Genomic DNA, 13,835 nt, shown 5'->3' with positions numbered 1-13,835 from the left:
TATTTCACAAGTTGGCGAAGTTAGGGCAAAAAAACAGGAAATCATTTATAATACATCAAAATAAAAGCGTTTGATCGCTCGAGGTTACATTTTTAGATAACGTATGCTTAATTTAGTAAGTGTTTCCATTGGAATGTCTTTCTGATATCGATATAGGCACCTGTGTTACACAACAACTGAGTAAAACACGTGTTTTTAACTAGTTTGAATTTTAATTAGAATTTATTTTGAAAATACAAAACCGGATAACCGCTGGGCTATTTTGTGTAGCTTTTCCTGTACCGCTGTGACCCAACTTGCCAACAGGGCGCCAGGCGAGATATAATGCGATTTTTTGTGAAATTATGGCATCGAACCCACTGAATACGTATGTCATTGCCGAGTTTAATCAGTTATCGCTTGGGTAGCAGCTCGAGAGTTATCGATTAGTGAATTTAAGCGCGCCCGGACAATGCTATCCAGTTAGCCCCGGGGTTGTTGCTAACTGGCTACGGAAGTTAGCCGGTTAGCCGCGTCCGCTTGCCGTAGGCTGAATTTCTTGTTTCGCGCATTTCAAAAAGCCTGTTCGCCGACCTCTTGTCACCATTTAACCGGCTAGCTGAACGGAAACCTTAAGATTGTAACGCGTAGCTTCACCAATTATCAAATAGAGAAAAGACTGAAACTTCCATAACTATTCGCTTTTAAAATGGAGAGTCGGCTGTGTTTGTAGCCTAAGCGGGTGTTTTTTTTCCTGCAAACACAAAGGAAGAGGACCTGAGTTCTGGTGGTGGGACAGTTTCTTTGGTACATTTTTTTGTTTTTACCAATGGCTCCACAGAAGCAGGGTTCCTCAGGTGGAACTTTTGGTTCTGGAGGTAAAACCAACGGGTTATACCAGTCCTCCGCCTCCTCTTCCTCCTCCTCTTCTTCCTCTTCCTCTGCGATGGCTGCAGCCAAGAAGCCCAACATGCAACTCATTCAAGCCGACCACGAGTTGTTCCTGCAGGCCTTCGAGAGTGAGTTGTCGCTGCTGCTGTCATCGTGTTGCACGTGTGTGAGGATATGAGTGTTGATTTAAGGTCACGGGAAGTTTAACGGATTGTTTTACTTCAAACTTTACCTCGAGTCAGAGGTGGAAGAAGTATCAATATCCTTTACTGCAGGAAAAGTACTAAAACCACACAGAAAAATACTCCAGTACAAGTCATACACTTAAAACCTTACTCAAGTAAAAGTACACAGTATGTATGTATGCAAGTATTTATAGCTAAATGTACTTAAAGTACAAGTTTTGATTGATTTTAAAAATGTTTTCTGTTAGTGTTTTTATTAATATTAATATATATATATATATATATATATATATATATATATATATATATATATATATATATATATATATAAATAAATAAAAGATGGTTCTGGATTATTACTGTGTATGTTGCACTTTACTGCTGTAGATGTTTATGAGGATTATAATGACTTCAATTTATCAGAGACACCTGGTTTTCACAGGACAGGAAGGAAGAAAAGTGTCATCTGAAACGTAACTTTAGACAAATGTAGTACAGTTAGAAGTACAATAGTTACCTCTGAGATGTAGTACAGTTAAAAGTACAACAGTTACCTCTGAGATGTAGTACAGTAGAAAGTACAATAGTTACCTCTGAGATGTAGTACAGTTAAAAGTACATTATGTACCTCTGAGATGTAGTACAGTAGAAAGTACAATATGTACCTCTTGAGATGTAGAAAGTACAATATGTACCTCTTGAGGTGTAGTACAGTAAAAAGTACTACATGTAGCTCTTGAGGTGTAGTACAGTAAGAAGTACTACATGTAGCTCTGAGGTGTAGTACAGTAAGAAGTACTACATGTACCTCTGAGGTTTATTTTTTTTAATCATATTTTATAAAATGACATGAAAACAAAGCTACTGGACTCAAAATGATGTCGACAAAAATCGTACAAAAACATGAAATATGAAGCAGAGAAAAGCCGTCAGATTGTGTTTGAGTGTTACTTGTTACTTGTACTTGTACATCATTAGTGTATAAACGAGTGTACTGAGCTTATCGTGCTCTTTAATCCGGCTTTGACGCTTGTGTAACATTCTCTATATAATAAATAAATATATAATAAAAGGCTGAATGACAAAGTGATCTTCTGATGATGAAACTCTATTTATTTTTGCAGAACCAACTCAGATCTACAGGTTCCTCCGCACCAGGAACCTGATCGCTGTGAGTGTTTCCTCCTGACTCATGAACTCAACCGTCTGAGATCAGAGGAATGAGAATAACGCCTGTTTTCTGTTTCTATCAGCCCATCTTCCTGCACAGGACGCTCACCTACATGTCCCACAGAAACTCCAGGAATAACGTCAAACGGTGAGCGATCCCGTGGTCCTCGTGTCTTCCTCTGGTGCAGGTTTCATGACGTTGTGTTGAGCAGTTTGACTGCTACGGAGACGGCTCGGTGTTATCTCCAGAGAGTTCTAACCGTCTGCTGGACGATAGCGGACGTTTTTCAGTTAGTGCTGCTTTGCATACAGGAACAAACCAGAGCCTTCTGCTCGTGGTTCAGCTGTTTACGTCACATGGATGTTGTGCAGCTTATGTTCTGCACTCTGTTTGAAATCACAAACTTGATCATTTCTTAATTATTTGAGTTTTAACATCAATTAAAACTTGGAAAAAAAGACCAAAAAATCCAGACTTTGCTGAAGTCGTTTGTAGATAATCATTCTGTCGGCCTCTCTTTGTTCCGATCGACACTGAAATTAAAACGTTTCACGGCTGCCGTCCTCCCGTCGGACTGAGGAACAGTAACTTTCTGTGCAGCGCTCTGGTCGGGGGACTAAAAATGGCCGCCGTTACGAGGAGGTGTGTGTTGTTCCTGATCGGCAGCGTCTGCAGCTCGGCTCAGTTTCAGTTTCCTCTCCGGTCACACGAACGAGCTCCGGTGATTAGCTGTTCACCAAGCACGACGCGACATCGGTGGTCTTTACTTATCCGATCTAACTTGTTGGTGACGTGGTGTCCGGACTCAGCTTCTCTCTGGTGTTGTGCTCCGTCCAAAGCCCACGCTAACAGTGAGGTCCCCATGTTTTATAGAACTGAAAAGCCAGTTACAGTAAAAGGCCCCCGGCCCCCGTTCAGGAGTCACACCAGTGAAATGCAGATGCTTCAGGAGACCTTGCAGGTATTTGGGCAATGCGTTGCGTTGCTGGATGCCGGCTCGCTCTCAGCCTGAAGATGTAAGAGTGTGTTTCTCGTGTCCTGTGAGACCCCCTCAAAGCCTCCCAGCTGCTTCCAGTTACTTTGGCTCATTAGACGGCTGCTCAGGGTCGGAGCCGGACGGAAGCAGGAATTATGTGAGGCCACCGAACTTTAACCGCCGACACAGATCTGAGCCGGGTGGGTCGATATCGGCTCAGCAGACACAACGGCTCGTTTACCAGCAGCAGCAGACGTAGAGCTCGTCCTGGTTGAGTCTCTGCCAACACTTAGAAGCTGTGAAGCAAAAACCAACCTTTGAGTTTGCAGCGTTGTCTCCAGCAGCTGATGCTGATTAAACAGCCGACCTGCTGCCGGACCTTTAATTGGGGTTTTCGTGGTTGTTTTTCCGCTTCGGATCAAACGACTTTAAGTGGAAGTTGCTCGAGTCTCTCCGGTCTGTGTTCAGCACCCGCCAACAGAAAACATCAAAGACGCTGTTCAAATAGTAAAGAGCTGATTTAGACTCCTGGAGGTTATATATGTAGCGTAGATTTATATATAGTAAACCAAATAAACCACTTCTGGTGGTCCAACAAAATGGACTTTGAGCAAGTACTGACCTGAAAACCCTGTTTAGAGCCGAGGATGTTAGTCAGGGGACTGAATCTATACACTGATCTGTGACTGAAGGCCTGTGTTGTGTTGTTGTGGTGTTGTTGGTGTTGTTGTTAACCGGCTGTTTGTCTCCACAAACAGGAAAAGCTCCAAGGTTGACAACCTGTTGTTCAAAGTGGAGAAGATGCGAGGTGAACAGGAGACTCACAGGTAAACTTTACAGGCATGAAAATAATAAAAGTAATTATGATTCTGATGGATTTCTTCTGTGGACGCTGACAGCAGCTCCACTTTAAGACAAACTGAGCTTCAAATATAAATCATCTGTTTGAGGTTCTTGTGTTTTTGTGTTTCACAGCTTGGCCTCTAACCTGCAGCTCACCTTTACGGGCTTCTTCCATAAAGCTGGTGAGTTTGTCCTTTTGGCTTTTTTTATTTATGTCAAATCGTCTTTTTATTAATTCTTTAGGAAGGTTTCTAACGGAAAGTGTCGGTCCTGATGAGAGCTGATCTAATCCTCTAGATACTAAGGAAGAGCTTCCTTCCTTATCTCCTTTAGGGAACACTGGACCGTCCTTTACACAAAGGAAAGGAGATGATGCTCATCACACATCCTCCGTCTGCGTTTTAAATTGTACATTAAGGATGAATTGAAAACATTCTTCTGAAGCGTCTTTACACATTCGGGCGCTTTTCATCTTTTGTGCCGTTATTTCACACCTCAACGTGTTTTTTATTTTTACACTGAAGGCGAAAAGTGACACAATCAACCAATCACGCTGAGCGGAACGGACTCAAAACATTCACTCTGCTGCACAACAACACGGACACAAAGTCTCAAGAAAACTTTATTACTCCTTTCAACTTTGACAAAGGCAGCGCAGACCAGATCCACTCCTTCTGTTCTAACCTTTCACAATAAAAGCCCTAGACACACACACACACACACACACACACACACACACACACACACACACACACACACTGAGTAACTGTTCACGAGGTAACTCAGATTCCCTCGGAGCGCGTCGATAAGAGGAAACACAATCCTCTGCATGTGAGAATCTATTCAAACCCTTTTACAAGATATCGCTGCGGGTATGAAGAGTTTTGATGCGAAATATTCCACATTATATATATATATATATATATATATATATATATATATATATATATATATATATATATATAAAATAAATAAAGTTGCTTTAAATATATCAAACCTCCGTAGCCTGGTGTCGGTGCGGAGGTCCTGCTGATTCATGGAGACTTTCACAGGAAGTGTTTTGTTTGTGTTCTCAGGGAAGCCGTCTCAGGACAGTGAGAACGAGCAGAACTCTGTTTCTCTGGAGGTGCTGCTGGTCAAAGTCTGTCACAAGAAGAGGAAGGTGTGTGTGTGTGTGTGTGTGTGTGTGTGTGTGTGTGTGTGTGCTGAATGCTTCCTTCACTGCTCCGCTCAGGCGTCAGAGAATCTGAAATGTCTTTTTTTTCCAGGACGTGAGCTGTCCCGTGAAGCAGGTCCCGACGGGGAAGAAGCAGGTTCCTCTGAACCCAGACACCGGCGCCGGAGTCCAGGCCAAGCCGGGCTCCTTCCCCTCCTTACTGGTTCCCAGCAGCGAGTTCGAGCCCAGCAACTCCCACATGGTGAAGTCATACTCGCTGCTCTTCAGAGTGTCGAGGCCCGGCTGCCCCCGGACTCAGATCAACGGCCTGGCCAACGGAGAGAACCACCACAGCAGAGGTCTGGGTACGTTTTCTTTTACTGGTTTATTTTCAACACGCGTTTTGATTTATGTCGGTTAAGAACAACGTCGTACTCACCAGGTTAGCCGTCACGTTAGACTTTCTGCTTCAACATTTGACTCCTAAAGATTGTTTGTGACGGACATGAAACAGCATCTAGCACATCAAAATGAACCTCAGTTAAACCTTCTTAAATATCAATATTTTAAGCTTCAAACTCAGCGAGTACATTTCTATCAAAGCTGCAAAACCTTGTGGTAACAAACCAACATTGAGTTTCTTTGTTGTCTCATCAATGTGCCCGTCTCAGACTTTACAGAGGAAGTGGTGAACAGGAAGAGGAGGAGCTCCTCTCTCAGGGAGGAGGGAGAAACCACGTTTGTGGCTCAGATGACGGTCTTCGACAAAAACAGGTGAAAACTCACAAAGCGTCGCCTTCTGACGCTCAGGAAACACGTCTTTGTTTTTGATCTCAAGAAGTGACAGCAGGTTGTTGCTGCGTGTGCGTGTGTGTGTGTGTGTGTGTAGACGTCTGCAGCTGCTGGATGGGGAGTACGAGGTGTCGATGCAAGAGATGGAGGAGTGTCCCGTCACCAAGAAGAGGGCGACGTGGGAGACCATCCTGGATGGAAAGGTGAGCGTCAGTTCAGAACTAAACCCGACGAGGCGTTTAAATCCTCACTAGAGACTAGGGGGGGGGGGGGGGGGTAACGATGCGATAATGATCTTCTCTCTGTGTTGTAGCGTTTGCCTCCCTTTGAGAGCTTCTCTCAGGGTCCCACCCTGCAGTTCACGCTGCGCTGGACCAGCGACTCCTCCGACCGCTCCACCGCTCCCGTGGCCAAACCTCTGGCCACCCGCAACTCTGAGACCAACCTGGACCCCCGACCCAGCACCCTGAGGGCCACGCACACTCTGGGTGAGTCTGGGGGGGAAAACGGCAACAACACAGGAGGGTTTCATCATCCGTCAACAGTCAATGACAAAGACGCGGCCGTATCTACGCAGAGATGACGTTATGTTGAGTGTTGTGGAGCAGACAAGTAGGCGTTTAGTGTCCCGGGATATCTGGGACTTCCACAACAAGTACTCAGCAGGAACAGAGGTTATTTCTTCCGTGGTTGGTGACGGAAATAAATGGTTTAGTTGATAACGGCTTCCGTGGAGATAAGCCACTCCCCCTCTCCGAACACAAACGATCCCTCCAGTTTGTGGTTTGTTGTGAACGCAGCTTTAAGACTTGACTGATTGTTCTCCTTCTGTGCTGCAGCTGTTAAAGAATCCATAAACGCCGACGTGACGACCAGAAGAGAACTCATCTCAGCTGAGCCCCGACAGAAGCTTCGCATCTTCTACCAGGTCGGTCCGCACGGCACGAGCCGAGATGGATTTAAGCCCCACAGATGGTCCCGTGTCTGTTTGTCTCGTGTCTCTGACGCTCACCGTCTCTTGTTCTAGTTCCAGTACAACAGCAACACGCAGCAGCAGACGGAGGCCAGAGACGACCTCCACTGTCCCTGGTGCACCCTCAACTGCAGGAAGCTCTACAGTCTGATCAAACACCTCAAGCTGTCTCACTCCCGCTTCATCTTCAACTATGTGGTGAGACGACTCACGCGGTCCAGAAACCTTAAATGATCCTGATGAAGTAAAGTAAAACTCCGGGTTTCAAAGAAAAAGAGCTATTTATACATTATTATAATATACTTTATATATTTTTGTTCCTCAAATGTTCACTGATACACATCCACAGAGTCTACTACTGATGATAATAATAATACACTTTAACGCTTTACAGATCAAAACAAGTCAGATTAAACTTTAAAGTCTAAACGTGTTTAGAACTGGTTCACATTGATTTAAAGGATTTTAAGAAGTGATTTTTAAAAGACGTTTAGCAGAACTTCCAGATGTTGCTGCGGTCTGTTTTCATTCTCTCCTGATCTCCGGCAGCCTCACCCTAAAGGAGCGAAGGTCGAGGTCTCCATCAACGAGTGTTACGACGGCTCGTACGCAGGAAACCCTCAGGACATCCACAGCCAGCCGGGCTTCGCCTTCAGCAGGAACGGGCCGGTCAAGAGGACGGCCGTCACACACGTGGTCGTCTGCAGGTATTCCGTCACTTTAAGCTGTCGTAGGGATCGTTGTGATGTGTGACTGTGGACGGATTTCAGACACGCAAACGGTCATTTGACGTGGTTATTGACAAATGAATCCACCACAAAAATGTTACACACTGTTGCTTTTAAAAACCTGCAAAAATTCATGAATTGATCGGCGACAGCATTTTCTCCTCAACTGCCTTACTTCCCGTCGAGGGTGCCGGTAGTTCTCGAGGATACTAAACATATTATGGTTTGTCAAATATCTCCATTCTGTAATATTTTTTAAATCCAAAACCTCTCCAGACCCAAGAGGACGAAGGCGAGTCTGTCCGAGTTCCTGGAGCCGGAGGACGGAGACCAGGAGCAGCCGATCATCAGCGGACACAACCGCCTCTACTTCCACAGCGACAGCTGCGTCCCGCTGCGTCCTCAGGAGATGGAGATGGACAGCGAGGACGAGCGGGACCCGTACTGGCTCAAAGAGAAGACCGCCATGGTTAGTTCACGGACAAACGAAAGAAGGGTCGTCACGTCGCTTGGGTTTAAAGTGTGTGGTGTCTAAAGCTCTGCTCTCTCTCTCTCTCTGCAGCAAATCGAGGACTTCACCGACGTCAACGAGGGGGAGAAGGAGATCATGAAGCTGTGGAACCTCCACGTCATGAAGCACGGGTGGGCATGAAGCAGAATACACACGCGTGTTGATTTAAATGCATCACCAGCTACTGACTGAACCATCAAGAGTCAAATATTGAGATTGTTAAACTGATCAGCTGACTCACTTTAGCTGATGTAATCTGTGGGATAGAGAGCTGCGAGGATGATGTGTTTTTCGTAGTCTGCTAGGAAGTTAGCATCGACAAAACAGCCAATGGGATTCTTCCGTTTGCTCCCCCCCCCCCCTGCAGTTTCATCGCGGACAACCAGATGAACGAGTCCTGCCTGCTGTTCGCCGATCACCACGGCGTCCACATCGTCAGGAACGACCTCTGTCGCAACTTCCTGCTGCACCTGATCAGCATGCACGACTTCAACCTGGTCACCACGCAGACCATCGACCAGGCCATGGCCCGCCTGCGCCTCCTGCAGAGCCAGGGAGCTCACAGGGACAAGGAGCAGGAAGAGGAGGAGGAGGAGGAAGAGGAAGAGGAGGACTGGGAGACGGCTGTGGAGTCCCAGCCAGAGCTGGATCCGGATCTTGAGTACACGCCCTGTAACGACGAGACCGGCGCCGGCTGTGTGGAGAATGGAAACCAGAAGGAGGAGAGCGGAGGAGCTGTGACGGAAAGGACGACCAGCAAGCGGAAACTCTCCGGCTCCGATTCGGCTTTAAACTGAAGAAAAATGAGAGTAAATTTAAAACAAGGTGACAGACAAACGGGTTACTGCAGGGATTCAGGAACAAGATGAAGAGCCGTTCATCACTTCATCACCAGGAGTGAGGAGTCGTGACCTGACCTTGCATCCTTTCCTTTCATTTCCAACCCGCTGAGTTTATTAAAGACTGAACTGTGGAGGAAGCACAATAGTCTGGATTAGTTGACGGACTCTTTGACGGATCAGATTCTCTCTGTGCTCTCTCTCTCATCCAACTTTAACTTTTCCTTCTGTCGTCCTCGGTGTGAAGAACCAATCGGTTCCTGCAGCACTCGGCTCCACCAAAGGTTTTTACTTTATGACTGAGCGTGTTCTACGTTACTGCCACGCTTATGGGTCACAGATGTCCCATCAGGTCTCTGATCCAGCGTCCGGGTGTCTGATGTGGTCTTTAGGTGTCTAATCGGGTCCCTGGGTGTCTGATCAGACTCCTAGGATTCAGACTATGTCTCCAGGGGTCTGATCAGGTCTCTGTGTGTCTAATCTGGTCTCTTGGTCCCTGATCAGACTCCTAGGACTCAGATTATGTCTCCAGCTGTCTGATGTGGTCTTTAGGTGTCTTAACTGGGTCCCTATGCATCTAATCTGGTCTCTGGGTTTCTGTTAAAGTGTTAGGGATTCTTACTAGTTCTCTGGGTGTCTAACCTGGTTTCTAATCAGGTCTTCAGGTCTCTGATCCGGTGTCCAGATGTCTTATCAAGTCTTTATATAAATATATATATATATATATATATATATATATATTTGTATTTGTATTTGAGGGGTCAGGGCTTACCCTAGCTCCGCATATATATATATATATATATACAGACTTGATCAGAGTTCTGGATCAGATGCAGTTTTTTCTGGTGCTAGATCTTCTTTAGTTTTTTCTCACAGCGACTCCACTGCCAGCTCTCACAAACACCAACATGCGTCCTGGTTTCCAGACAGTAAACCGCCTCCCACTTCCTGCTCCGCCTCCCACTTCCTGCTTCGCCTCCCACTTCCTGCTCCGCCTCCCTTTTTAAAAAAATCTACGATACTAAGCCAGGATTTTTTTTGTTTGCGTAGTCAATCGACAGGATCAATGGTCTCACTTTTGGGCTTTTAATCCCGGTGCTGGTTCCAGTTCCTCTGACGGGAGGAATTGCTGCTTCTTTATTTCAGGTCGTTTTGAGCTGAATCTTTTCTTTTTTGTTTGCGCACTCGAGGAGCTGCTGAATAATGAATCATCTAAATGATTAATTGACAAAATGATAACAATGGAAGAAACGTCTGCAGCCACATTCAGCGTGAGCGGATGTTTTCCCGGTTTGTTTGTGTACATACACAATTCGACTCTGTAAAACTGTAATAAATTAGCTTTTGAATACGATTGTTCTGGAAACCTGAACGCCACACGGGAGGTTTTTGTAGTTTATCTTTGTTTAGTTGAAACCAAAGGAGACGACGTTGCTGCAGATTTCTCCGCTCTTCTTTCTTGTCTCCTGTGAACATTTTCTTGCCTCTTTTCTTTTCTTTTTGTAAAATAAAAATATCACTGCCTTGAAATGATCTCAAGAGTCGGTGAGACGGAAGCACAACGTCCAGATGCTGATCTGGGTTCAGGATGAAGGTTCGAAGTTGGATCTCATGTTAGGACTCTGCTCTCTAAAAAGCTTTAGAAGTCTGGTTTGCGTTGGGCCTTCTGCGTGACGTGCGGCGCAATTCTTGTGTTTTGATTTAACATTTTAGATTTATCTTTTCATTCACATGAGACCAGCAGCATTTTGCACAAGATGATCGGAGCCATGTCAAGAAAAACAGGACTTTTCTTCTACAACTATGTAAACAAAAAGCAGCTTAACGTGAACTTCTAAGTTGAGTCAGAGTTGTTTTCTATTAAATGAACAATTTTGTACAATTATCTCTTTCTTTCACTGATATTAAGTTCATCACCTGTACGCACAACACAAAGGACAACGTATCAGGAAGCACATCATCACAACACAAACTCTGTTATGTCTGCTTACTGTGGAAGCCCACTCCTCTGTGAGGGGAAATAAACATCCTGTAAGTCATTATAATGAGGTACTATCTCATGACTTAATACCTCATAGTGATGAGATAGTACCTCAACATAATGACTTAATACCTCATAGTTATGAGATAGTACCTCATCATAATGACTTAATACCTCATAGTGATGAGATAGTACCTCATCATAATGACTTAATACCTCATAGTTATGAGATAGTACCTCATAATGACTTAATACCTCATAGTGATGAGATAGTACCTCATCATAATGACTTAATACCTCATAGTGATGAGATAGTACCTCATCATAATGACTTAATACCTCATAGTTATGAGATAGTACCTCATCATAATGACTTAATACCTCATAGTTATGAGATAGTACCTCATCATAATGACTTAATACCTCATAGTGATGAGATAGTACCTCATCATAATGACTTAATACCTCATAGTGATGAGATAGTACCTCATCATAATGACTTAATACCTCATAGTTATGAGATAGTACCTCATCATAATGACTTAATACCTCATAGTTATGAGATAGTACCTCATCATAATGACTTAATACCTCATAGTTATGAGATAGTACCTCATCATAATGACTTAATACCTCATAGTTATGAGATAGTACCTCATCATGACTTAATACCTCATAGTTATGAGATACGTATTTATTTTTCAATAACCATGTTAACAGCTTCTCAGGGGTATTGTCTTATTTGGAATAAGGGCAAAAAACAAAATATTCATATTTGTTATATAAATGTTTATATTTGTACGTTAATGCAGACGCGACGTCATTCTCACACTTCCAGTTTTCAAACTACGACTGAACTGAAGATAAACAAATATTTATTTGTTCTCTTGTGGTCACAATTAACAACTTTACTTTATAATGTACTACGTCTCAGAGGTACATATTGTACTTTTTACTGGACGTCTCAGAGGTACATATTGTACTTTTTACTGTACTACATCTCAGAGGTACATATTGTACTTTTTACTGTACTATATCTCAGAGATACATATTGTACTTTATACTGTACTACATCTCAGAGGTATATATTGTACTTTTTGCTGTACTACATCTCAGAGGTACATATTGTACTTTTTACTGTACTACATCTCAGAGGTACATATTGTACTTTTTACTGTACTATATCTCAGAGATACATATTGTACTTTATACTGTACTACATCTCAGAGGTATATATTGTACTTTTTGCTGTACTACATCTCAGAGGTACATATTGTACTTTTTACTGTACTACATCTCAGAGGTACATATTGTACTTTATACTGTACTACATCTCAGAGGTACATATTGTACTTTTTACTGTACTACATCTCAGAGATACATATTGTACTTTATACTGTACTACATCTCAGAGGTACATATTGTACTTTTTACTGTACTATATCTCAGAGATACATATTGTACTTTATACTGTACTACATCTCAGAGGTATATATTGTACTTTATACTGTACTATATCTCAGAGATACATATTGTACTTTATACTGTACTACATCTCAGAGGTACATATTGTACTTTTTACTGTACTATATCTCAGAGATACATATTGTACTTTATACTGTACTACATCTCAGAGGTATATATTGTACTTTTTGCTGTACTACATCTCAGAGGTACATATTGTACTTTTTACTGTACTACATCTCAGAGGTACATATTGTACTTTTTACTGTACTACATCTCAGAGGTACATATTGTACTTTTTACTGTACTACATCTCAGAGGTACATATTGTACTTTATACTGTACTACATCTCAGAGGTATATATTGTACTTTTTACTGTACTATATCTCAGAGATACATATTGTACTTTATACTGTACTACATCTCAGAGGTACATATTGTACTTTTTACTGTACTACATCTCAGAGATACATATTGTACTTTATACTGTACTACATCTCAGAGGTACATATTGTACTTTTTACTGTACTATATCTCAGAGATACATATTGTACTTTATACTGTACTACATCTCAGAGGTATATATTGTACTTTTTACTCCACTAAACTAAATAAATGTGTTAATATAATTACTTTTTGTTTTTCAATTGTATATTAAGGGGTAGTTTAAATTGATATGAAACAACTGGAAAACAAACTATGAAATATGTTTTGCGGGCTGGATGATATAATACTTTTGGCGTTATGTGTCGGGCGTCGGGAGGGGGGCCAGAGATGGCCGGGGGGCCGGCAGTTTGAGACCCTTGGATTAACTCGTATTAATTGGTTCGTGAAAATTAGCCAGAGCCCAAAGTGACCAACCAGCAGTCCAAACCTTTAAATTATGAACAATTCATTTAAATAATTAAAACAATTGGAAGTTAAATCTTCGCTGTCAGTTAAAACTGGAACCAAAAAATGTTTCATCCATTTTTTCAAGATTATAAAAATGTTAAGTCATGTTAAGTTTGTAATATATACAATCTTAATTTATAGTAACGAAAGCTGTCAGATAAATGTAGTGGACATAATGTCTTAATATGTCAACAAAGTGAAACCAGAATTTTGAACCCGGCTTCATCCAAAGTTCAGATGAATGAGAATGAAGGTTTCATGTGTTGAACGTTTTTTTGGTTATTTTGTAGAAATTAATTTTGTGTCATGACTTTAACTTTAAGTGGTTTTAATAACTTAGAACTTTAGTCTGAGTTGAATAATTACAGCTCTTAAAGAAAAATGATATCAGCAAATAAAATTTTATTTTTATTTGTTTTTGATGTCATTTAATTATTTTTAGGAGTTTTAG

The 13,835-nt window shown here is 42.4% G+C and overlaps 1 protein-coding gene across 1 annotated transcript; it reads left to right on the top strand.

The window, feature by feature from the left end:
• The first annotated feature begins 298 nt into the window (after positions 1-298).
• On the top strand, positions 299-10,917 carry LOC306709049 (polycomb protein suz12-A-like). Its single transcript, XM_079177069.1, has 16 exons — positions 299-998; positions 2,180-2,226; positions 2,309-2,373; positions 3,961-4,029; positions 4,178-4,227; positions 5,122-5,207; positions 5,314-5,566; positions 5,873-5,975; positions 6,091-6,196; positions 6,307-6,481; positions 6,833-6,921; positions 7,021-7,164; positions 7,516-7,673; positions 7,971-8,163; positions 8,257-8,336; positions 8,573-10,917. The coding sequence occupies exons 1-16, from the start codon at positions 809-811 to the stop codon at positions 9,000-9,002; spliced, it is 2,238 nt and encodes a 745-aa protein (XP_079033195.1). The 5' UTR covers positions 299-808; the 3' UTR covers positions 9,003-10,917.
• Positions 10,918-13,835: the final 2,918 nt, after the last annotated feature.

The sequence above is a fragment of the Pholis gunnellus genome (assembly GCF_910591455.1).
Source record: "Pholis gunnellus genome assembly, chromosome: 17".
Lineage (NCBI taxonomy): Eukaryota > Metazoa > Chordata > Actinopteri > Perciformes > Pholidae > Pholis > Pholis gunnellus.
This window is presented reverse-complemented; position numbering and strand designations above follow the sequence as displayed.

Excerpts from the sequence above, each read along its gene's own strand:
- LOC306709049 (XM_079177069.1), top strand. The coding sequence starts at position 809 with ATGGCTCCACAGAAGCAGGGTTCCTCAGGTGGAACTTTTGGTTCTGGA. Across the intron at positions 5,208-5,313 it reads TCTGTCACAAGAAGAGGAAG|GACGTGAGCTGTCCCGTGAA; the intron begins GTGTGTGTGTGT and ends TTTTTTTTCCAG. Across the intron at positions 8,164-8,256 it reads TCAAAGAGAAGACCGCCATG|CAAATCGAGGACTTCACCGA; the intron begins GTTAGTTCACGG and ends CTCTCTCTGCAG.